The sequence below is a fragment of the Hippoglossus hippoglossus genome, chromosome 7 (genome assembly GCF_009819705.1).
Source record: "Hippoglossus hippoglossus isolate fHipHip1 chromosome 7, fHipHip1.pri, whole genome shotgun sequence".
In the NCBI taxonomy this organism is placed as follows: domain Eukaryota; kingdom Metazoa; phylum Chordata; class Actinopteri; order Pleuronectiformes; family Pleuronectidae; genus Hippoglossus; species Hippoglossus hippoglossus.
The window spans coordinates 15,033,869-15,056,067 of NC_047157.1; the positions used below are offsets into that span (position 1 = coordinate 15,033,869).

At 44.2% G+C, this 22,199-nt stretch overlaps 1 protein-coding gene across 17 annotated transcripts in view; it reads left to right on the forward strand.

Moving 5' to 3' along the window:
* huwe1 (HECT, UBA and WWE domain containing E3 ubiquitin protein ligase 1) overlaps positions 1 to 19,399 on the forward strand; it is a 38,000-nt gene extending 18,601 nt beyond the window's left edge. For 9 of the 17 annotated variants that reach the window (XM_034590745.1, XM_034590750.1, XM_034590754.1 and 6 more), the window contains 46 exons: positions 274 to 426; positions 548 to 675; positions 774 to 855; positions 1,083 to 1,259; positions 1,400 to 1,951; positions 2,095 to 2,290; positions 2,426 to 2,593; positions 2,710 to 2,858; positions 2,934 to 3,021; positions 3,484 to 3,707; positions 3,806 to 4,017; positions 4,142 to 4,324; positions 4,834 to 5,006; positions 5,089 to 5,228; positions 5,365 to 5,440; positions 5,692 to 5,790; positions 6,024 to 6,151; positions 6,243 to 6,402; positions 6,832 to 7,060; positions 7,170 to 7,348; positions 7,428 to 7,517; positions 7,678 to 7,838; positions 7,949 to 7,991; positions 8,804 to 9,163; positions 9,386 to 9,596; positions 10,040 to 10,164; positions 10,251 to 10,471; positions 10,622 to 11,013; positions 11,192 to 11,849; positions 11,957 to 12,674; positions 12,763 to 12,875; positions 13,232 to 13,388; positions 13,514 to 13,646; positions 13,857 to 14,071; positions 14,167 to 14,405; positions 15,180 to 15,282; positions 15,436 to 15,585; positions 15,691 to 15,936; positions 16,030 to 16,147; positions 16,238 to 16,378; positions 16,468 to 16,755; positions 16,926 to 17,031; positions 17,265 to 17,382; positions 17,817 to 17,998; positions 18,263 to 18,453; positions 18,563 to 19,399. In XM_034590745.1, coding sequence (XP_034446636.1) covers positions 274 to 426; positions 548 to 675; positions 774 to 855; positions 1,083 to 1,259; positions 1,400 to 1,951; positions 2,095 to 2,290; positions 2,426 to 2,593; positions 2,710 to 2,858; positions 2,934 to 3,021; positions 3,484 to 3,707; positions 3,806 to 4,017; positions 4,142 to 4,324; positions 4,834 to 5,006; positions 5,089 to 5,228; positions 5,365 to 5,440; positions 5,692 to 5,790; positions 6,024 to 6,151; positions 6,243 to 6,402; positions 6,832 to 7,060; positions 7,170 to 7,348; positions 7,428 to 7,517; positions 7,678 to 7,838; positions 7,949 to 7,991; positions 8,804 to 9,163; positions 9,386 to 9,596; positions 10,040 to 10,164; positions 10,251 to 10,471; positions 10,622 to 11,013; positions 11,192 to 11,849; positions 11,957 to 12,674; positions 12,763 to 12,875; positions 13,232 to 13,388; positions 13,514 to 13,646; positions 13,857 to 14,071; positions 14,167 to 14,405; positions 15,180 to 15,282; positions 15,436 to 15,585; positions 15,691 to 15,936; positions 16,030 to 16,147; positions 16,238 to 16,378; positions 16,468 to 16,755; positions 16,926 to 17,031; positions 17,265 to 17,382; positions 17,817 to 17,998; positions 18,263 to 18,453; positions 18,563 to 18,665 — 9,078 coding nt within the window. In that variant the 3' untranslated portion in view covers positions 18,666 to 19,399. Of the gene's footprint in view, positions 1 to 273; positions 427 to 547; positions 676 to 773; positions 856 to 1,082; positions 1,260 to 1,399; positions 1,952 to 2,094; positions 2,291 to 2,425; positions 2,594 to 2,709; positions 2,859 to 2,933; positions 3,022 to 3,483; positions 3,708 to 3,805; positions 4,018 to 4,141; positions 4,325 to 4,833; positions 5,007 to 5,086; positions 5,229 to 5,364; positions 5,441 to 5,691; positions 5,791 to 6,023; positions 6,152 to 6,242; positions 6,403 to 6,831; positions 7,061 to 7,169; positions 7,349 to 7,427; positions 7,518 to 7,677; positions 7,839 to 7,948; positions 7,992 to 8,803; positions 9,164 to 9,385; positions 9,597 to 10,039; positions 10,165 to 10,250; positions 10,472 to 10,621; positions 11,014 to 11,191; positions 11,850 to 11,956; positions 12,675 to 12,762; positions 12,876 to 13,231; positions 13,389 to 13,513; positions 13,647 to 13,856; positions 14,072 to 14,166; positions 14,406 to 15,179; positions 15,283 to 15,435; positions 15,586 to 15,690; positions 15,937 to 16,029; positions 16,148 to 16,237; positions 16,379 to 16,467; positions 16,756 to 16,925; positions 17,032 to 17,264; positions 17,383 to 17,816; positions 17,999 to 18,262; positions 18,454 to 18,562 lie in introns of all 17 variants that reach the window. The other 8 variants (XM_034590761.1, XM_034590762.1, XM_034590760.1 and 5 more) reach the window with 7 other exon arrangements.
* Positions 19,400 to 22,199: the final 2,800 nt, after the last annotated feature.

Here is a 22,199-nt window from a genome sequence, read left to right on the forward strand (position 1 = left end):
TACTATATATATCTAGAGAGAATGAGTTGTTGGGCTTTTGAACGTGTTTCATTTAATTCTTTTTCGTTCAGCAATCAAGGCACTGGTCAATCACACAACTCATGCTTAGCTTAAATATCTAGTAAAACATGCAGATTTGCATTCAGCGTACAATTAATATTTGTCTGTATTTGTAATTAAGTTATTTAAGAATTAATGTTCAAATTAAATACCTGATCTTATCTTGATTTCAATTTGTTTGTACCAGTCTAATTGCATTCATGTTGTGTGTAGGTGTGGGAGGCAGCAGACGTGCTGATCAAGGCGGCTGAGCCTCTGACAACCAGTGACACAAAGACAGTGTCTGAGTGGACTAGACAGATGGCCACACTGCCCCAGGCGTCCAAGCTTGCAACACGAATTCTGCTGCTCACGTTGCTCTTTGAGGTAACAGAAACACACCCATAGAAAGTTAGAGCCTTGTAATGTCATTCTTAGAGGATGAAATCATTTTATGTCATTGTTCATCTACAAACCACTATTTATCATTTGTTTTATGTCTTGAAAGGAACTGAAGCTGTTGGGTGCCAAAGTGGTGGAGAACAGTGGGATTCTTGATTTGCTGATCAAGCTGCTTGAGGTTGTGCAGCCCTGTCTGCAGGCTGCTAAAGAACAGAAAGACATCCAGACACCAAAGTGAGTTTCACCCAACACACCAATCTTCTCTTGTTCTCATCTCATCATTAGAGATCCAATTTTTGTGTTATGTATTAACATGATGTCCTTTTTTGCAGGTGGATCACCCCAGTACTGTTGATCATTGACTTCTATGAGAAGATGGCAGTCTCTTCAAAGCGCAGAGAACAAATGAACAAGGTACTAAGTTGCAGAGTATTATACTAAAGTATTATACTAAATATTTAGACCTAGTTACAAGCATAAGTATAGACAACTACTTAGCGATAGAGTAAATAAGTCTGTCATACGTTTTGTAAGTTGGTACTTAGTGGCACATATGATATTTCACTGAAATGAAGTCATTGCAAGGTGTTGTTATCTCATGCAACTCTTTGTACAAAATTCAAATTCTCTCAACCTTTTAGTATCTCCAGCCCAATGGAAATAACTGGCGATGGTTTGATGATCGCTCTGGCCGTTGGTGCAGTTACAGTGCATCAAACAACAGTACCATCGACTCAGCATGGAGGGCTGGGGAAAGCAGTGTCCGCTTCACAGCTGGACGCCGTAGATACACTGTGCAATTCAACACCATGGTGCAGGTATATACAAACACAATCATCTTTCTCAACTGCCAGAGAATACAAAGAATAGAGAACTTTTAAAAATAGCTTAATTTCATGGTTGATTGTCTTTAGTAGAGATTTTTGAGTTACTATGAATAATTCCACACCTTTGATAGGTAAACGAGGAGACCGGTAACAGGAGGCCAGTGATGTTGACTGTCCAGAGAGTGCCACGCATACCCAAGCCTGCCAAGTCTGGTAGCATTACAGACTCTGAGAGAGAAGAGGCAGACAAGAGCAAAGCAGAGGAAACTCAGACTGACCTAGACTCAGGGGCAGCAGTGGAGATGAGTGCTCCAAAGGATGATTCCAGCCAAGTGAAGGAGACCACCCCAGGCCCCTCACCTGCCCCAGAGTCTGATCACGCTCAGAGCACAGATATTGTTGTACAAGGCCTGAGTGAAGACATGACCACCATTCTTATTCGGGCCTGTGTCAGTATGATTAGTGTTCCTGTGGACCCAGACACCCTCCACGCCACACTGCGCCTGTGTTTGCGCCTGACACGCAATCATCACTATGCTATGATGTTTGCTGAGTTAAAGAGCACGCGGATGATTCTGGGGCTGACGCAGAGCTCCGGCTTCAATGGCTTCACCCCACTCGTTACTCTGCTGTTCAGACACATCATTGAAGATCCAGCCACACTGCGGCACACCATGGAAAAGGTTAGTCTAATCACAATTTTCCAGTATTTAAAGATGCTTTCTGGTAATATTTTATCAGCAATTTGTTTTTGCTGAATATGGCATTTTCTGAATATCTTTAAGTTGTTGAATAACAAAAACACTTCCTCAACACTGTTGCATAGGTTGTGAGATCAGCTGTGACCAGTGGAGCAGGCAGTACCACCTCAGGTGTGGTTTCAGGCAGCCTTGGTTCCAGAGAAATCAATTACATTCTTCGCGTCCTGGGCCCGGCCGCCTGCCGTAACCCTGAATGCTTTGCTGAAACCGCCAGCAATTGTGTCCGCATTGCTCTGCCTGCACCACGTGGAGCTGGCACTGGTGAGTATGCAAGCTAATAGGCGCTAGCTGTAACATTTAGTCATACTTTAAATGGGTTCAACTGATTTATTTAGCTCTTAAATTGTGTGTCGATATTTCAACGCCTATAAACACATACTGCATTCTTCTCTACAGCGTCTGATGATGAGTTTGAGAACCTTCGAATTAAGGGGCCCAATGCAGTGCAGCTGGTGAAGACCACTCCTCTGAAACTCTCCCCCTTACCTGCTATTCCTGACACTATCAAGGAGGTCATCTATGATATGCTTAATGCTCTGGCTGCCTACCACGCGCCCGAAGAACGTAAGGAATGCTAACAAGATCCTGACAACTACTGATTTGATAAGTGTATATGTAATTTGAATGTAAGTAGGCATTTGAACATTCCAGCTAAGTGTTTGCTTTTGTGTGTGGCACAGCGGAGCGTCCAGAAGAACGTGCAGCAGTTGTGCCTGGTGGTCAAGACCTGTGCCAGATATTGCAGGATGTTGGTGATGACGTTTACCAGCAATACCGACTCACCCGGCAGGGTAGCGACTTCGACTCCCAGTCTGCTTTCCATATCAATGTGAGTCTCAATGACATGTAGTCCAGTTAATCTTGCATATCAAAACATGACTTGTATTATCTCATTGAATAATAGAGCCGTGTCTCTTTGTCACAGACTCAAGTGTTTGCTGCTGATGGAGCTGTCGCTGAGTCTTCTCAGTCTGGCACACCACAAGGAGAAGGTGAGACTAAAAGTTTTTTTTAAATACAATGCAAGTAACTGCACTTGTATGATACTCTTACCTCTCCTAATACTGTTTGATTAGCTGTCAGTCTGATAGCTTTCTTAGTGTCATTTATGGCAAAGCAGTATATGGAATGGTAAAAGTGTATGTTAACAGTGTAGCAGACGAGCTCTGTCAGTAAATAGTTGTTCTGCTAATTCAACTGTTTTAGCTCGCCAACATAATAATTAAATGATTAGATGAAAGTGCCAAAGCAAACTGCATAATATTGCTCTGTTTTATTCATGGTTAAAGTTTTGTATTTTCAGCCCTAAATAAACTGTTAAAATGTGCTCCACACCATGTGTAAAATACATTTTAAAGTATTGCTTAATTTGGGTTATCTTTAATGCAAGACCGTCCCCCATATTGTTATTTGAACTGTACATGATATGTGTACTCTATCATTCTGTTTCTCAGCCTCCACACCAGAAGAGATGCGGGAGGAGAAGAAAGAACAGGAGGGAGAGAAAGGCACAAGCTCAGATGAGGGTAAAGCAGCCAAGGTAAAGGCAAGTAAGCCTCTGATGCCAACCTCCACCATCCTCCGACTGCTGGCTGAACTGGTGCGCTCCTATGTTGGCATCGCCACATTAATTGCCTCCTACTGCTACACTGCTGGACAGTCTGAACTTATTAAGGAGGTGGGTAGTTAAAATCTTGTTAACCATTCACATCTCTATTTTATTGCATTAATTTATGTTTAATCTTAACCCGTATTCACCACCCTACATCCTAACAGGATTGCAGTGTTCTAGCCTTTGTACTGGACCACTTGCTGCCCCACACCCAGAATTCAGAAGACAAGGACACCCCAGCCCTGGCACGTCTCTTCCTTGCCAGCCTGGCAGCTGCCGGCACAGGCACTGATGCCCAGGTAGCCCTTGTCAATGAGGTGAAGGCGGCCCTAAGTCGAGCACTAGCCATGGCAGAAGGCGCTGAAAAACACGCCAGGTAAACGACATAAAAATATTTCAAGCAACCTCATATTGATAATATAAGCCATGATTGATTAATAATTTCCATCGATGTGAACAAACCCACACTCACTGTCTGACCTGCCCCATCTTTTTCACAGGCTTCAGGCAGTGATGTGCATCATCAGCACCATCATGGAATCATGCCCCTCCACATCCAGCTTCTATAGCACAGCAGCAGCCAAGACGCAACACAATGGCATGAACAACATCATAAGGCTTTTCCTTAAGAAAGGACTGGTTAACGACTTAGCCCGTGTGCCTCACAGCTTGGATTTGTCCAGGTATGATTACACCATATTCATTTAAATAAAATTACTAGACTGGGGGCCCTTGCATTACAAAAAATGATCTGTGGATTAAGAAGCTAAACGGGCCCCTATGGTGCATGTCCTAATGATCCATCCATGTTAACTAGTATATAGTTTTCTTCTTGCCTGTTGGTGCATTACTGCATATCTTATCATAGTATTATCACCTGTAAATCAGTAGGGTTGTGTATCACCATTGGCAGGACAGTGTAACATATCACCAGCAGGGATATGAGATAAACAAAATGTGGAACCGCTCAGAAAAAGACTCTATACCACAATTTAATCATCATGGCACGCCTCTTAACCCTGGCTTTCCCAAATCACCATTTTGAAATGTATTAAGCCAGACATCGCAAAAATGACAATCGATCTTGAGGGCTTAGTAGTTCGGTTTCATAATCATGTTGGCTTTGCCAAAATTATATTGTGACATAAAATCAGTATAAAATGACTCGACATTCTTCCTCTATATCATTTAGTCCCAACATGGCCAACACAGTGAATGCGGCCCTGAAGCCTCTGGAGACTCTGTCCCGTATTGTGAACCAGCCCAGTAGTCTGTTTGGGGGCAAAGGAGGCTCCAGCAAGAACAAGACTGAACATGATACTGTGGGCACTGCCAGGGACAGCAACAGCAACACTCAGGACCAAGGTATTGAGTCAGATGAGGTATTTCAAGACTCTAGATCCAGGCATTGCAAATGTGTCTTGCTGATGTGTGACATGTATTCCAGGAGAGTCTGGTGAGGCAGAGCCAGCAGAGGGCAACCACAGGGTGCAGGGAACAGACACCGACCTGATGGATGGAGAGACGGAGGGAGACACTGTAGTAATCGCTGGTCAGCCAGAGGTTCTCAGCACACAGGCTATGCAGGTAATTGACATTTAATTACACACAATACTCATTGTATCTCACCACATCACTTCATCTTTAACCTCTGTAATTACTGGCCATAACATAATAGCAAATATGACCAACGGTATTTTTGCATCATTCCCTGTGCTTTTAGGTAGAGAATGAGTTGGTGGACCTGATTGATGAGCTGCTGGAAAGAGATGCTGGCACTGTCAACAGCACTATTATAGGTAAGTCACCTATAGATGAGCTAGATGGTATGGAAAAAGTTAGAATAGTTAGGTTCAAAACCACAAATCCTCTGTGGTATAGGTGCTTGATACAAAAAACACAATTTAAGTACAATCATGGATGTTCATAATGAAGAGTTAAATAAACTGTAAACTAACAAGAACCATTTTTGACCAATTAATATGGTTAAACAGTTAAAAAAGAATAGTAGTTCAACAGTGTAACAATTGTCATCTTTTCTGTCAAACAGTGGGACGAAGCGGTGAAGATGAATCGCAAGAGGATGTTTTGATGGATGAGGCCCCTTCAAATATTAGCCAGGCATCCACTCTTCAGGCAAACCGGGAAGGTAAGACATCAAAACATCACAACGTTAAAGACAAACAACTGCACAGTTGTTTGTCTTTTTTCCATTAAAGAGTTTTTCTTTCTTAGATTCAAGGATCTAAGGACTGAGGGGGTTGTAATGCTTTACCGATTATTACATAATTATACTTACATAAGATTTGACTTGACTGGGACTGACAGCTTCTCAATATACTGTATATACTTTAACGACTGTGTGGTTCTCTCTTCCATCAGACTCTATGAACATCCTGGAACCCGAGGATGAGGAACACACTCAGGAGGAAGATTCTAGCGGCAGCAATGATGATGAAGACAGTCAGGATGAGGAGGAGGAGGAAGAAGAGGAGGAGGAGGAGGATCAGGTATGACTTAATGCATTGAGGTTAAGTAAACAATTTGTAATTCTTGCTCATCCTTAAAACTGACGATATTACTGCTACTCTCCCTCTCAAGGATGATGAGGAAGGAGACGAGGATGATGACGATGAAGGTTCAGAGATGGAGTTGGACGAGGACTTCCCTGACATCAATGCCGCACCTCACATCCGCTTTGAAAGATTTGACAGAGACGATGACCTCATCATAGAGTTCGACAACATGTTCTCCAACAACGGTATGCAGCATCATTTAGAACCAACAATTACTAATGTCAAATGAATTGTAATTCATTATTCACCCACAAACTCAATTTGAATCAATAAAAAAATTCCATCATACTTTTATATTAAGTCTGGTTCACACCACAAAATGCCTTTTTGACAGCAGACATTCTGACTTGTCAGAGCAGAGTGGAAAATCTGTTAATTGCTCAGTTGCTGCAAGTGTTGCAGTAAGCCACACTGGCTCACCGGCATGGTGAGCCAGCATGCACAATACCAACACCACCCTGGAACTAGCTCACCTAAATGAATTACCATTGTTTTTAATGTTATCAATCACATGTGCTTAACGAGGCAAAATCTCTGCTGTTGAAAAAGGTCTGTCAGATAGTAAGTGGCTCTGCCCCCCTAATGTCTGCCTACTGTTTTCTGTTTTCCATCAGCTGACATCCCTCCTTCCCCAGGGAACATCCCTAGCTCCCACCCACTGATGGTGCGCCATGCTGACCACGGTTCCCTCACCCTAGGCGTGGCAGGCACAAGCAGCCGCCTAGCTCAGGGCATGGGTCGCAGTCAGCGGACACTCCGCCAGCTCACTGCCAACAGTGGACATACTATCCATGTCCACTACCCTGGCAATCGCCAGCCCAACCCACCACTCATTTTGCAAAGGTGAAAGCATGTTATTTTGGTGGCTTTGTTAAACAATATGTCTTGCAACATCTGCTTTGAGCAATATTACTATTAAAAATATCTGTTCGTCTTCTACTCCCTTCTTTAGATTGTTGGGTCCCAGTGCTGCAGCAGACATTTTACAGTTGTCCAGCTCTCTGCCTCTGCAGTCTCGCGGCCGTGCCCGCCTTTTGGTTGGAAATGAAGACGTGCACATCATTGCTCGCTCTGATGATGAGTTGTTGGATGATTTTTTCCATGAGCAAAGTAGTACTGGGGGACAAGCAGGTGAGGTTGACCTATTACAATGGTCTTGGTGTTAAGTATTTGCTCGAATTTGTAACCATTTTTTTCTTTGTCTCTCTAGGCACCCTCTCTAGTATTCCCACTGCCTTAACTAGATGGACAGATGAGTGTAAAGTGCTCGATGCTGAGAGTATGCACGACTGTGTCGCAGGTAGGTTTGTTGAAGACCAGAAGCTCAGTAAAGATGAATTTGACTAAATATCATTATAATGTGCTACAGTATTGCAGGGGTTTCCCTACAGATGTAGCCAGACCTTTTTAATTTATAGCACAAGCCAAGGATGAGTTCTAACGTCTGTGTTTGCTTTCAGTTGTGAAGGTGCCTATCCTGCAGCATCTAGAGAGTCTGCGTGATGAGGAACTGGAAGAGCGTAGAGAAAAGAGGAGGAGGCAGCTGGCGGAGGAAGAGGAGTCGAAGCAAAATGAGAGGAGGGCCTCTGGAGCAGAACAGGCCAGGGAACAGAGCCTGCAGGTTAGTAAATAATAAATTTGCTGACTGGGAATCTGACTCTATTTACATTTTAGACATACAACTTTGAGGTCAGTTTATTTGCTAATGTCTGGTCTTGTTTTTGTCTGTAGGGTTCTGGATTGGGGACAATTAATGGTGCAGACAACACTGCAGGTACTGACATTTGTAAAAAAAATATATATATATATATATATATATATATATATATATAATCTTTCTTGATGTTCAAATTATCCAGCCTGTCTAAAATGGACACATCACAGTGATGAGCACCCGGAGGCAAGTTAACACCAAAGCGTGCTGTGGGATGAGGTAGTAGTTTGTATAGTTTTAGGATCACACCAGATCTGGGAGATAACTATACAGTCTACTGTCTTTCTTATAGCAACGCCATACCAGCTCGGCATCTTCATCTGCTACAAAGGAAATCCACTCCTACTAACTTGTAAAAAACTCATGTGTATTTATCAAACTCGTATCTAATTTACAGTGCTGTCTTAAGTACCCAACTGCACATATTGACATTGTATCTCAGGTGTACAATGTTGCTTTGTATGTATCTTGTACGTAATTGTTATTCTACACTTGGCTGTGCTGTGGTGAGGTAGTAAGTTGTGTTGTTGTTGGGGATCAGGATTGTGCACCCCGTTCAGGAGATAACTATACAACTTACTGCCTTCCTCAGCAGTGGCTATTGCCTTCTGTGAAGATAATGTTCTGCTCTGTTAACAATTGGTTACTATCTTGCATCGTGAAAATGTTTTCATAATTGTTAAATATTTAAGGGCCCAGTTAAACATTCAATATTAGTAGCCATTAATAACCTCTGAAAAAAGCTACTCACTTGCAACAATTATTTAGCATAATTTTCTGAATGAAAATCTATAAACCAGTAATCTTTAGTTCATGAAAGTATAAAAACTGTACTTCTGTTTTCACACAAGTTTTCTCTATGGATCTTACAGAGGGTGAGCAGGCTCAGGGTGGCACAGTGTCATGTCTGGACCCACCCAGGGTCTCAGAAGGTTTCCTCACTGCTCCCCCATCTGGAGAGGTCACCCCCACAACACCTGCTCCTCATGAGCAGGCTCTAGTCTCCTTGGAGACTGCGATCAGTCAGCAGGTCCACCAGCCAATTGCTGACCTGCTATTGGCTGAGTCGCATGCCAGCTCACTGGCTGCTCTAGCAGGGGCCGGCCTTCCACCCTTGGCGGCAGCTGACAGACCAAACAGTGAAGCGGAGGCATCTCAGATGGAAATGTCCCCAGCACCCACAATCGGTGAGAGAGTCGGTGGAGGAGGAGCGTTGGATGAAGGCAGGGAAGGTAGATTAACTTTGAAAACTCTCTTTATACAGACTGGCCAACAGTGAGGACAAGCATCTGTAATATAAACAATGTTGTTGATCTTGGTCGAAGCTAGATCTGTCCTAAAAAAGGTCTGAGCACTGAAAAAAAAATCAGTGACCCATGGAACTTTACTACAGTGCATTTAGTGTTATTATTTCCTAACGCTTCCCCTTAATGATTTTATTGTCTTTTTCTCAGCCTCCCTAAGTCCAGACATCGTGGAGACCTCAGAGCCTGCAGTAGTGGGTGTGTCACAACTGGAAGGGTCTCCCATGGATACCAGCAGCCCTGCCTCTGCCACTCAGGAAGAAGCTGCTCCCATCCCTGCCCAGTCCACCCAGCTCTCTCAGGAGCTTTCTGGTAGTGGGGAGAGTGGACTGACTGACAGGCAGACAGATGCAGACACTGGGTGAGTAGTTTGTAGTATGATTTCTCACCCAAGGCACATTAAAATCAATGCCATGTTTTCTTTTTATCTCTTAGATAACAATAAAGGTTACAGGTAGTGATTCTTACCCCCTATCTTTGCCAGCACATGCAGAACATGCTTTAGTCTGATGCAAAACAAATTAAATAAAGTAAAAATTCATTTTTCCAGCTGGGGAAAAATCCACTTTCCTTTTTGCCCAGTTTTAGTTTGTTTTCAGTCTGTGCATCAAATACATTTTTGTATCCCTTTTGAATGGTTTTAAGAAAACTTAGTCCTTTTAACCAAAATAATACAATGATATGGTTTAGTTAAATCTTCCCTCGGGATTGTAAGCACATTAACACTGTGTAAATCATAATCATAAATATTTCATTGCACACACTTTTGCTGACTGCTAATCTTTTTTTCTTTTATGTTTACAGCTCCACTTCTGTGTCATCCCCTGGGGAAATGATGCCCAGGAGTGACAGTGCTGACAGCCAGTCTCAGGCCATTCAGGAAGAGCCCCTCCCATCAACCAGCAATGAAGAGGAGGACCCACTTGCAGGTAAAATTAATTGCTACCCTTATTATATTCATTACATTTTTTAGCAATATGACATCTCATAATGTGTGATGTTTTTACCTTGGCAGGCATCAGTCTGCCAGAAGGTGTGGATCCCTCTTTCCTGGCAGCTCTTCCTGAGGACATCCGCCGAGAGGTGCTGCAAAATCAGCTTGGGATCAGACCACCCTCCCGTCCTCCTGTTGCCACCAGCCTGCCTTCCTCTACTCCACCTGTACTGGGAGGACCAGGGGTTACAGAAGTCAGCCCTGAATTCCTGGCGGCCTTGCCACCTGCCATCCAGGAAGAGGTGAGATACACTTCTCAGAAATAATGAAAGATCACAGTAGACTAAAGGCTTAACTTCAAATCTACAAGCTGGACAAAAAGATAATAAAAAATAATTCAAAAAGTCTCAGATATGCAGTTCTGTTATTAAACATGCCATTGGTCATCTTAGGTTCTTGCTCAGCAACGGGCAGAGCAGCAGCGCAGGGAGCTAGCCCAGCAGCCTACACAGGGAGACACTCCTTTGGATCCAGTCACCTTCATCCAAACGCTGCCTTCAGAGCTCCGACGTAGTGTCCTGGAGGATATGGAGGACAGCGTGTTGGCTGTGATGCCCCCAGATATTGCTGCTGAAGCCGCAGCGTTGCGTAGGGAGCAAGAGGCACGTCAGAGGCAACTGATGCATGAGAGGCTGTTTGGTCATAGCTCTTCTTCAGCCCTATCAGCCATCTTGCGCTCACCAGCCTTCACAAGTAGGTTAGGGAGCAATCGTGGCGTCCAGTACACCCGGCTGGCTGTGCAGAGAGGAGCCACATTTCAGATGGGGGGAGGAACTAACCACAGGTGAGAGAAGATGTTCATCACTTGAGAATCCAAATGCTTTTCACATTTTGTTTGATCCCCAACAAACTAACTAAATGTAGGCATTAGAAACTTAAGAAACGTCTTTTTTTTCCTAGATGTTCTTGATAAACCATTATTGATAGATGATAATCTGAATGTGTTGGTTTTGTTTCCTCAGACCTTCCAGTTCTAGCGTAGACTCCTTGTTGCGTCTGCGCGGTCGGTTGCTGCTGGACCACGAGGCCTTGTCCTGCCTGCTGGTTTTGCTTTTTGTGGATGAACCGAAGCTTAACACCAGCCGTCTGCACCGTGTGCTCAGGAATCTCTGCTACCACTCTCAGACACGTGGGTGGGTCATTCGCAGCCTGTTATCCATCCTCCAACGCAGCAGCGAAAGTGAGGTGTGTGTGGAGACCTCGCGTCTCGAGGACTCTCGTGGCAAAAGGAGCATCCAGGGAGGCTGTGGAGCAAAGGGTTCCGCTACGTCCTCCCTCTCCTCTTCCTCCTCTTCTTCATCATCCTCATCCTCCTCCTTAGAGTTACTGAACAGGGTGGAGTCTCGCAGCTCCAACCAGCTTTCCTGGCTCTCTGTTTCTATGGACGCAGCTTTGGGCTGCAGGACAAACATTTTCCAGATTCAGCGAGTATCGGGTAGGAAACATGCTGACCGTCACTCAGGTGGGGCCTCTGCAGCATCTGGAACACTGGGAGGACTTTCAGGTGCTGCTGCAGGTGTCACGTGTGCAGCAGGTGGAGGCTCCACTGTTCACATCCACCCACAAGCTGCTCCGGTGGTCTGTCGACACGTGTTGGACACACTTATCCAGCTAGCTAAGGTGACGGTCCAGCTTTTTTCATCCACCTCTGACACATAATTTATTACATATTCAATTCTAATAGTTAACTAAGTTGATTAAGTTGGTTTCCTGTGTACCCCCTGCAGGTGTTCCCCAGCCACTTCACCCAGCAGCGGTGTAAGGATCTGTCTGCATCGTCTTCTGACCTGGACTCACGTCTTTGTCTGGGCTCCTCCGGGGGACTGGGTGGAGGTGGGAACTCCAGGTCAGGGTCGCAGTCTCAAAGCAACCCCGGCTCTAATGTCTCCAACACACAGAACTCCTTTGGCTCCTCTGCTATTAATCCCCAGTCCCTGGGCATTTCCACTGATTTTTGGGACCTGCTGGTCAAGCTGGACAACATGAATGTCAGCCGCAAGGGCAAGGCCTCTATGAAGACAGTGCCTCTGGGGGGCAGTGCAGAGGCTGAGGGGGCCCAGTTCAGCTTGGAGACGTCCCCTCTAGGCCAGCTGATGAACATGCTGTCTCACCCAGTGATCAGACGCAGCTCCTTGCTCACTGAAAAGCTGCTACGCCTGCTCTCCCTCATATCCATTGCCCTGCCTGACAATAAGGCCACGGAGGTGCCCGCTGGACACCCCGCCCCACAGGCTTCCCATGTGGCAACCAACTTAGGAGCCACGGCCCCAGTCACAACACAGGGCACTGTATCTGTATCTGTGGGCTCTACCCAGCCCATTGTGGCAGGCCCAGGGGCCTCTGTGGGAGCTTCAGCCCAGGGTACATCCTCAGGGAGTGTAACAGCCTCCCAAACATCCTCTACAACAATCTGTATACCCACATCCACTGGAACAACCTCTACAGGTAATGTTGATTTATTCCAAAATACGATGTCATCTGTTCATTTAAACATTACATTGTAAAATTGATTTTAGTAGATAATGATGTACAGTTTTGGGAGGTTCAAAAATAGGGAAACAGAGGAGCACTCTTACCAGTTCAGAGAGTGACAACAAGATGGCCTCCAGTGGACTCACAGAGAAACAGCTTCAACTCTCTGTGGAGGTATGGAAAAGTTGAAAACTGTTTCTGCCATGCTGTCATGAAATGTGTGTGAATTTCCATTACTGCTCATGGAACTTGAGGCGCAACAACAGAAATATTTTAAGCCTTGACCTTGGAGTGGCCACAAGTCTGTTTTTCTAGCTAGACAGATGATAGAGTCCAATAGTGATCCAGCATAAATTTTATTGACAGTCTTCAGAGACCTTTTGTCTCAGACACAAAAAGCTAATTTCTCATGATAAACATTCATAACACAATGTTAACAATCATTTACTGTTTTCAACAGAGGCCAATTGATCTGTTTCTGTTACACCCTCCTCTGTTTTTGTTAATACTCTTTCCCTTCTCCTTACAAGGTGTTGACATCTCACTCATGTTCAGAGGAGGGTCTGGAGGATGCAGCTAACATTCTGCTGCAGCTTTCAAGAGGAGACGGTACCACCAGAGACACTGTACTCAGACTGCTGCTCAGTGGAGCTAGACACCTTGGATACACTCTATGCAAACAGATCGGTTAGTGCTGTGAGACTACACTGATGCTAGTTATCATCCCCCAATTCAAGCGAATACAGTTTTCTTTACATGTTCATTTGAACATTTTCTCTCTCTCGCTGTCGCTCTCGCTCTCGCTCTCTCAGGCACATTGCTGGCTGAACTAAGAGAGTACAACTTGGAGCAGCAGAGGCGGGCGCAAGCTGATTCACACTCCCCAGATGCCCCGCCTGAAGATTCCTCACTCTCGGGCCGGCTCAAGGGCAAGATGACAAGCAGGTTAGCTAGTTATGACCCTGGTTGCCCAGTGACACTAGGTTGTCAAACACACAACTCACAGTCACTGGGCTTTCAAAAGGGACTAGCAGACTGACTCTATTTGAACTATTTTGATTTCCCGAAGTAATACTGCATTATATAATGACAGTGTCTGTTTTTACATGAAGTGTCCCAAAACTACAATTTCCTTTACCTCGTATGCGTTTGTTGGCTTGGGCACAGGTTTGACGGTTCGGAGAGTGTAGTCATTGTGGCTGCACAGAAACGCACACTTGGGGGACGAGAACTACAGCTTCCCTGTATGAGCTCACTGACCTCCAAGACGTCGACACAGAAGTTTTTCTTGCGAGTGCTGCAGGTCATTATCCAGCTCCGTGAGGACACCCGCCGTGCCAACAAGAAAGCCAAACAGACAGGGCGATTAGGTAAGATGTTGTTACAGTATTCTCGATGCATACATCCATTATCCTGAAGATCTACAGAGTGATATAAACCCTCTCCTCCCTCTCTGAATGTCCAGGCTCCACCAGTTTGGGCTCAGCCAGCAGCATCCAGGCTGCTGTGCGTCAGCTCGAGGCTGAAGCTGATGCCATCATCCAGATGGTGAGAGAGGGTCAGCGGGCACGCCGCCTCCAACAGGCCCCCTTACCCACCGCCTCCTCTGCCTCTGCAACCGTTGTCGCCGCCGGATCCTCAGTGGCAGCCCCCCATGCTCCCACTGGTGCTGCTCCCCCTGCTGGCACGGCTGCTGCTGCCACGGTTAGCATGGCTACACTGACAGCAGGCATACTCCTACTTACACACTGCACACACTTATTTTAGGAGACAATGTGGACAACAGAAAAAAGAACATTGTCTTCATAGTATACCCATCACAGAATTACTGTGGTGGTCATCAAGGTTTAATGCTATGAAATGGCTAAAAGCTACTGACATGCAACATATCTAATTAGTTTTTTGCCTCTATGGGCTTTGTACATTTTTAACATTCATGAGCTAAGCCATTACTTACCGTGTACATCTGTACTATTTTGCAAAAATAGCTGTAGTTAACATTTGATATTGTATTGCATTGAATTTTTTGATAAACTAATGCATTGTGCACTCATCCAAGAGCCCTTCTCAAATGGTGTATTCATAGTGACAGTGTCTACACTTCTGCCCTGGTAAACGTTATCTCAACTGGACAGATGTGTCAGAGATCCACTGCATCATATGCCAGTGTCTTTTAAACAACATTTTCGACTGTTGAAATTATCTGTTTGTAAATGTCCTGCCTGCTTCAAACGGTTTTCGTTTCACTGATGTGTTTGTTGGCTGACATGGCTTCACGCTTTTGGCCCCTCCTCCTTCCCTACTTGGTCCAATCCCTGCACCTTTTGTAGTGGATCATGAAAGTGACATTTTGCATGGCATTATCGGCCATAATTGACTACTGTGGAAAGAACTCTGTTAATTCTTCTGTGTTTTTTCTCCCTGTTGTTCATCCTCTGTCACTGCTCTATCTGCTCCTTTCTGAATTATTTTCTGTAGTCTGAGGTGCAGTCAATGTCAGAAGCCCAGGCAGCCCAGAGAGACGACTCTCCTATGGATGTGGACCAGCCCTCTCCACTAGATCAGGACCCTGCGCCTCTGGGTATGATTACAAACTGTTCACACTGCTAAAGACTATTTAAACACCTGGTGATTTGTGTTTTCTTCAGTAAATGCCTCCAGCATCCACTGAGCACAATTCTCATTTGATACAGTGATGATCTAATTCAGTGTGTATTGTAAATGAATTTTCTAGATGAAGAAGGAAACAGCACGTCAGAGAGTGAGGAGAGACTTCCAGAACTCCCTCTGCTCAGTGAGCAGCTTTTGCTGGATGAGCTATGGGACATGCTTGGGGAGTGCCTGAAAGAGCTGGAGGAGTCCCATGACCAGCATGCTGTACTGGGTAGGTGGAACGCATTTCTCTATGCTATGTGCGATTTACATTGTATTGATGTCAGATGAAGCTCGTGATATGTTCCCCTAAAGAAAATTTTCTTTGTTTCCTCAGTTCTCCAGCCTGCTGTAGAGGCATTCTTCCTAGTGCACGCCACTGAGCGAGAGAGTAAACCTCCAGTGAGGGACACCCGGGAGAGTCAGCTCTCTCACATTAAAGATGAGCCTCTTCCGCTGTCACCAGCCCCGCTTACACCTGCCACACCTTCATCCCTGGACCCGTTCTTTTCAAGGGAACCATCCTCCATGCATATCTCATCCAACCTGCCACCAGACACCCAGAAGTTCCTTCGATTTGCCGGTGAGCCTGAGCAACTTCACTAATGCGAATGATGAAGCTTTGTTTGCATTTGTAGTATACTGTATAACAAGAGTTGTTGTTCTTCCTTTTTAGAAACTCACCGCACAGTTCTTAACCAGATCCTGCGCCAGTCCACCACTCACCTGGCTGATGGGCCCTTTGCAGTATTGGTTGACTACATTCGAATCCTGGACTTTGATGTGAAGAGAAAGTAAGGGGGATTGTTTTGCACTTCTGTCCTACACTGTCTAATAGCCTCTTCAAATTACTGACCCTCTGGTGTTTCTAACCATATCTGCAGGTACTTCCGCCAGGAGTTAGAGCGTCTGGATGAAGGCCTGAGGAAGGAGGACATGGCAGTGCATGTGAGGAGAGATCACGTGTTTGAGGATTCCTACAGGGAGCTGCATCGCAAGAGCCCTGAGGACATGAAAAACCGACTGTAAGGCCATTACCCCTTTTTCCACCTGCAGGGCCTCTCAGTTCTGAACCACTCAACATGAGTAATACTCTGCTCACTTTTCGCTACAGGTACATCGTGTTTGAAGGAGAGGAGGGTCAGGATGCTGGTGGCCTGCTGAGGGAATGGTACATGATCATCTCTCGGGAGATGTTCAACCCCATGTACGCCCTGTTCCGCACTTCACCAGGCGACCGTGTCACATACACCATCAACCCATCATCTCACTGCAACCACAACCATCTCAGCTACTTCAAGTTCGTGGGTCGTGTGGTGGCTAAGGCAGTCTATGATAACCGGTTATTGGAGTGCTACTTCACCCGCAGCTTCTACAAGCACATCCTGGGCAAGAGTGTCAGGTATTTGAGCTACTGTCAGTCACAGTCATGTACCGAGTTGTTCAAGACATGTTTCAGCTACACCAAAACTTCCAACAAACCAAGCCATGATTAGCACTATACTGAATGATTGGTAAGCTATATATCTTTCTATTGACTATGTTACTAAATGTATTTCTGTGGTCTTCCAGGTACACAGACATGGAGAGTGAGGACTATCCATTCTTCCAGGGTTTGGTCTACTTGCTGGAGAATGATGTGTCCACACTGGGCTATGAGCTGACGTTCAGCACAGAGGTTGGTGTCTGTTCTCTAAATGTTCCAATCAACTTAAAGTAGAAAATTGATTGTCATTCTTAACTGTTGAAATTGTGGTTGGGCCTCAAGGGCTTGGTTCCCACATGCTTTATGATCTCGTAAAATTTGTGCTAAAAGTGTCGGATGACATTAAAAAACTGGCAGTAAAATGTGAAGCTGAAATTCTGTAAGATGTGTGACACTGAAAGTTTCCATCTGCTCTCTGTGTGAAGGTCCAGGAGTTCGGCGTGTGTGAAGTGAGAGACCTCAAGCCAAATGGAGCCAATATCCTGGTCACAGAGGAAAACAAAAAAGAGTATGTGCACCTGGTCTGCCAGATGAAGATGACAGGTAAGACTCACCAAATCTATTATTTCCTACAAGGAGCAAGGCTCTATTGTTAATACACAATTATATTTGTAATGAAAACAGTCAGTGCAGATGGAATCATCTATATCTTGAAATGTACAGATGTCATCTTAAATGTTCAGGGCAGATATTCCCAGAGATGCACATATAAAGCACTAGGTGGCAGCCCTGTTAAATGTTGCACTGATCAATATTCAGCAGCCATCCAGTGGTGCTTCTGTCTGTAAGATGGCTGATTTATCATAACTAACACCCTCCAGCTGCTGCTCAAAAACATTGTTCAGTAAAGTATTACATTTTCAGCTGCTTAATTGAAAAAGAATAGCCATCAAATTCAATTAAAAACAGTTGGTAGCATGCCTATCTTCAGTATTACAGAAAGATCCCTGAGTGAATTCTAAACCCTTGTTTTCTAGGTGCAATCCGCAAGCAGCTGGCAGCCTTCCTCGAGGGATTCTACGAGATCATCCCCAAGAGGCTGATCTCCATCTTCACCGAGCAGGAGCTGGAGCTGCTCATCTCTGGCCTACCCACTATTGACATTGATGACCTGAAGGCCAACACTGAATATCACAAATACCAGTCCAGCTCCATCCAGGTATGGAATAGTTTGCGCAAACATTTATTATGGAAATGAAAACCCACATCTAAATGTTGTGAGAAACTGAGTATGATTATGTCCACGTCTTATGACAGTTATCTTCATATTGTTTGAAATCAAGTAAAGCTGTTTTTATTTAGGTGTTATTGCTCATGTCTTCCAGCTTCTAGCCTTTAACTGTCAATCCTACAGAAAAAACAATTGATAAAACTGTATAAGAACAAATTTATAACTCATGCATTCCTTTATTTCCAACTTTAGATCCAGTGGTTCTGGAGGGCCTTGCGTTCCTTTGACCAGGCGGACCGGGCTAAGTTCCTACAGTTTGTCACTGGTACCTCCAAGGTTCCCCTCCAGGGTTTTGCTGCTCTGGAGGGCATGAACGGCATCCAGAAGTTCCAGATTCACCGTGACGATCGCTCCACTGACCGCCTGCCATCTGCTCATACCTGGTACACACCTATCAATACAATGATAAGAATAATAATCTTATTCATCCTGAAATGAACGATATTGTGAAGGTGTAACTTAATTTTCTTTTTGACCTTTCTCTTTCTCCAGCTTTAACCAGCTGGACCTCCCAGCCTATGAGAGCTACGAGAAGCTGAGACATATGCTGCTGTTGGCCATTCAGGAATGCTCCGAGGGATTCGGACTGGCTTAAACTATGAGACTCTTAACAAACTCAGACATGCAAACAGACAGTTGATTTAGATTTGCCTACTCCTGACACATTCACACTGATAACCTTTGAAACACACACACACACACTATCATAGACATTACTGGATTACTTGTTGAATGGCCTAGACTTACTGGTTTCTATTCCATATAAAACAGATAAAACCAGCGAGTGAAATGAACCGATTGACATTGCGTACAACACACAGAGCCTCATGATAATGGCAAAATGCAAGAGTGGATTCAGAGGATAATAATGGACTAATATAAGAGACGTTTTCTTCATTTAGTTTGATTTCTCTGTACAAAAGGTTTGGGAGTTTGTTATGTTAATCTTTTTTGTTCTCTGGTTGTGTAAAAAGAAAAAAGATAATGTTGTTTGAACAGGATGGTTATAAAACCTTTGGGGAAAAATATTGGTGGTTTCTTGTTGCTAATTTGTGACCTCATAAGCCTTGACGACGGGGAACCTTTTTATGGGGGGTATATGGACAACTTGAGGAGTTTGAGATATTCACAAAAATGCACTTTTCAAAGTTTTGTGGCATTTTTAAGGAAGGATGGTACAAAAAAATGAAGAGAAAACCTGAAGGAGATAAAAAAAAAAAAGAACATTAACCATAAATTCTAGAGTATTTTTGGCTATTAAATCGCTGACCCAGCCTTGAGCCTTTGAATCGGAGTGGAATAACTACATGAATAAATGCATAAAATTGCGTCCATTGTCTCTTTTAACAGTGTTTTACCTGCAGTGAATTCATTACATCCAAACTAAATATGTCACTTCTGAATTAAACCACCAAAATACTGCAAAAAAAAAAAGAATTCTATTTGGTAATACTATTGGCAGTTTATCAGTGATGCTGTGACAAGTGAAATCAATCCCACACCTCATGCTCACACTGATCCTGGCAGTGAATCAGACAAACTGTCACTCGTGACAAAATCACTTAGGCACTGTGAAGCTTTTGTGTAATGACTGACGCCGTCCTGGAGCACGTTCCTGATGCACCGCCTGAAGTCGGGGGGGTAGTTGTTTAGGGGATCATATTGGGAGCTCAGTGCAGCAGTGCTGTCATTTTTTTATGCTGCCACTGACCCGGTCTCCCCTCCACTCTCAATCAAATCTCTGTACCTTTTTGATTATGTCCCAACACCCAGTGTCCCTCTGCTGCTTTTTCAGTGCTGATGGGCCAAAGACGACAGAGACCACCAAGTGATTTCTTGTCATCGTACAGTCCTCTGAGGGTTGTATTTTTTTGTTTTTTTTCAGAGGTATTTGACGTTTCATGTTGCAGCAGGAACTACTCATGATAAATTGATATTAAAGTGTCCTGGCACACCTTACTTTGAAACCTATAGGAACGGATTCATCAGGCTAGCTAGGTTACCTCATATTTGATTATTCAAATACATTTTATAATTTTAGATTGTGTTATAAATCGTGAAATGTAAAACATGCATTTACCTGGCAGTTTCAATTTGTAAAGTATTTGATTACTAGATTGAACCTCAGCAGAACAGCATACCTCCGCCAAGGGCCAACAGTCCCCTTAAATTCAATCAGACTGCTCCAAATTGGTCACGCTGATATAATATAAGTCCCCTAATTGTGCCTTCATCAAGATCCATGAATTATACCCTGAGCAAAAAAAATACGCAAATGTTCAATGGAGTAATCTCGGATCTGCCTCAACACCAAAAATAAATGGGTTCTTTTCTGGCCAAGGTCACATCCCTCCACCAAGTTTCATAGAAATCCCTTGGGTAGTTTTTCAAATCCTGTTGACAGACTAACGGTCTCGTTTGTGTGGTGAAGGCCATTTTCATTTAGAAATGCTAAAATAGAACACTTTCGGTAATTATTTAGAAAGTAAAAAAGACTTCAGAAGTGCTGGTGCAACTGGTTCCTGGTATCGTTATAGTCCTATAAATTGACCTGGAGAGGAATAATCTTATACAAAAAAACAGTCAACTTTCCAACCTTATAAGGTCCTACCTATTTTGTGGTTTGAATAACAGTATGTTCTCATACTGTATGATAAAAACACCTTCACGTGAAAAAAAAGTAAAAGATGCTCCTGTTCTTCTTGGTGACAGACTTGAATTCAAAGTTTACTGGACTCAATGTGGGACTAGAGAACTGCCCACACTCTGTAACACTCCAAAAATCTTGAATATCTCCAGGGATTTGAGGTTAATTCCTTTGTGTTTCAGAGTAGCAACAGCACTCGGTTAAAGAACACCTGTTTGTTCTGCCTCTGGGTTTCCTTCCCCGTTCTGCCCTTCGCCCCCCCCCCCCCCACTAAAGCCCTCGCATGGCTGCAGTTTGCACCTGTCGTTGCCTCTTCTCCTCTCACTCCTCCCCTGTGTACTCCTCTTCTTCTACCTGCCCCTGCGTGATGAATTTGTTCCACTCGAGGAGCCACTACAACACTGGAAATCACAACCCCACCGCTGCTGCGTCTCTGACCCTCCCCCCCACCTCCAACCCTCAACCCCCACTGACAACCTGCATACCAGTTGCAGAATGGGGAGCGTCCATGTCTGATTTAGTGTGTGCCGAGGCATGATAAATGAAATTACAGTGCTGTCATGCAGGGATTTCAGACCCCACACTAAGCCCTGGTTTTACAGTACATTGGCCAGGCCAGGTCATTGTTGCCCCCCCCCCCAGCCTCCATTCATGTACAAAGCACAGATGCAATTTCCTACCGACCGCGCTTGAATTACAGATTCTGTAAGCATCTGTTGCAATTGAAGGAGAAAAATAATCAAAGAAATATTTCACAATACGTTTCATCACTGATGAGTAGAATTTTTCGGAGATGATTTTAGATTTCCTCTTTATTATCTTGCAGCTTTGGCTGAATATTCTTCCTGTGAATGTCTGGGGGAAATAGACCTATCAGCGGTGTGGCTCAATGAGCTGTTGCACTGCACTGTGCGGGCCTCTCCACTGGGTGGGGATCATTAGACCAGCCAGAGAGAACAGGGTGTTCCCTGTCAGACGTTCTCCGTGTCACTGCGTTTTCCAGCAAAGTCACTGGCACTGCTGTTTTCTATTTCATGCTGGAAGAGGCAATTTGAGGCAGACTGTTGCTAAAAATTTTAATAATTTGTGTTTGGCCACTGATGCCTTTAATATGCATCTGAGTACCACTGTGGAAAATTCAAAATCCTCAGCCTTCTTCCCCATTAAACCATATGAGATATAAAAGGTGAAGATATATCTTAAAAGATAGTAGAAATGAACAAGAGTGCGCGTGTCTGCTACACTGAAAATAAAAACTTGTTGTGCCGAGATAACGGTGATCAATGCTCATCAGTGACAGTGGAGCCGAGGAGGAAATGAAGGCCATTAATAATGACTCTGTTGTGTATGAGCCAGAAAGCTCTCAGAGTGATTTGTTTTACTTGTGCTGTCTTCAGTGCCTCTGGAATAAATCACAATATTACAACGCTCACAAGGCAAAATGATGAGGTCCTTTTTTCTTTTAGCAGAGAGCTGAAGAGT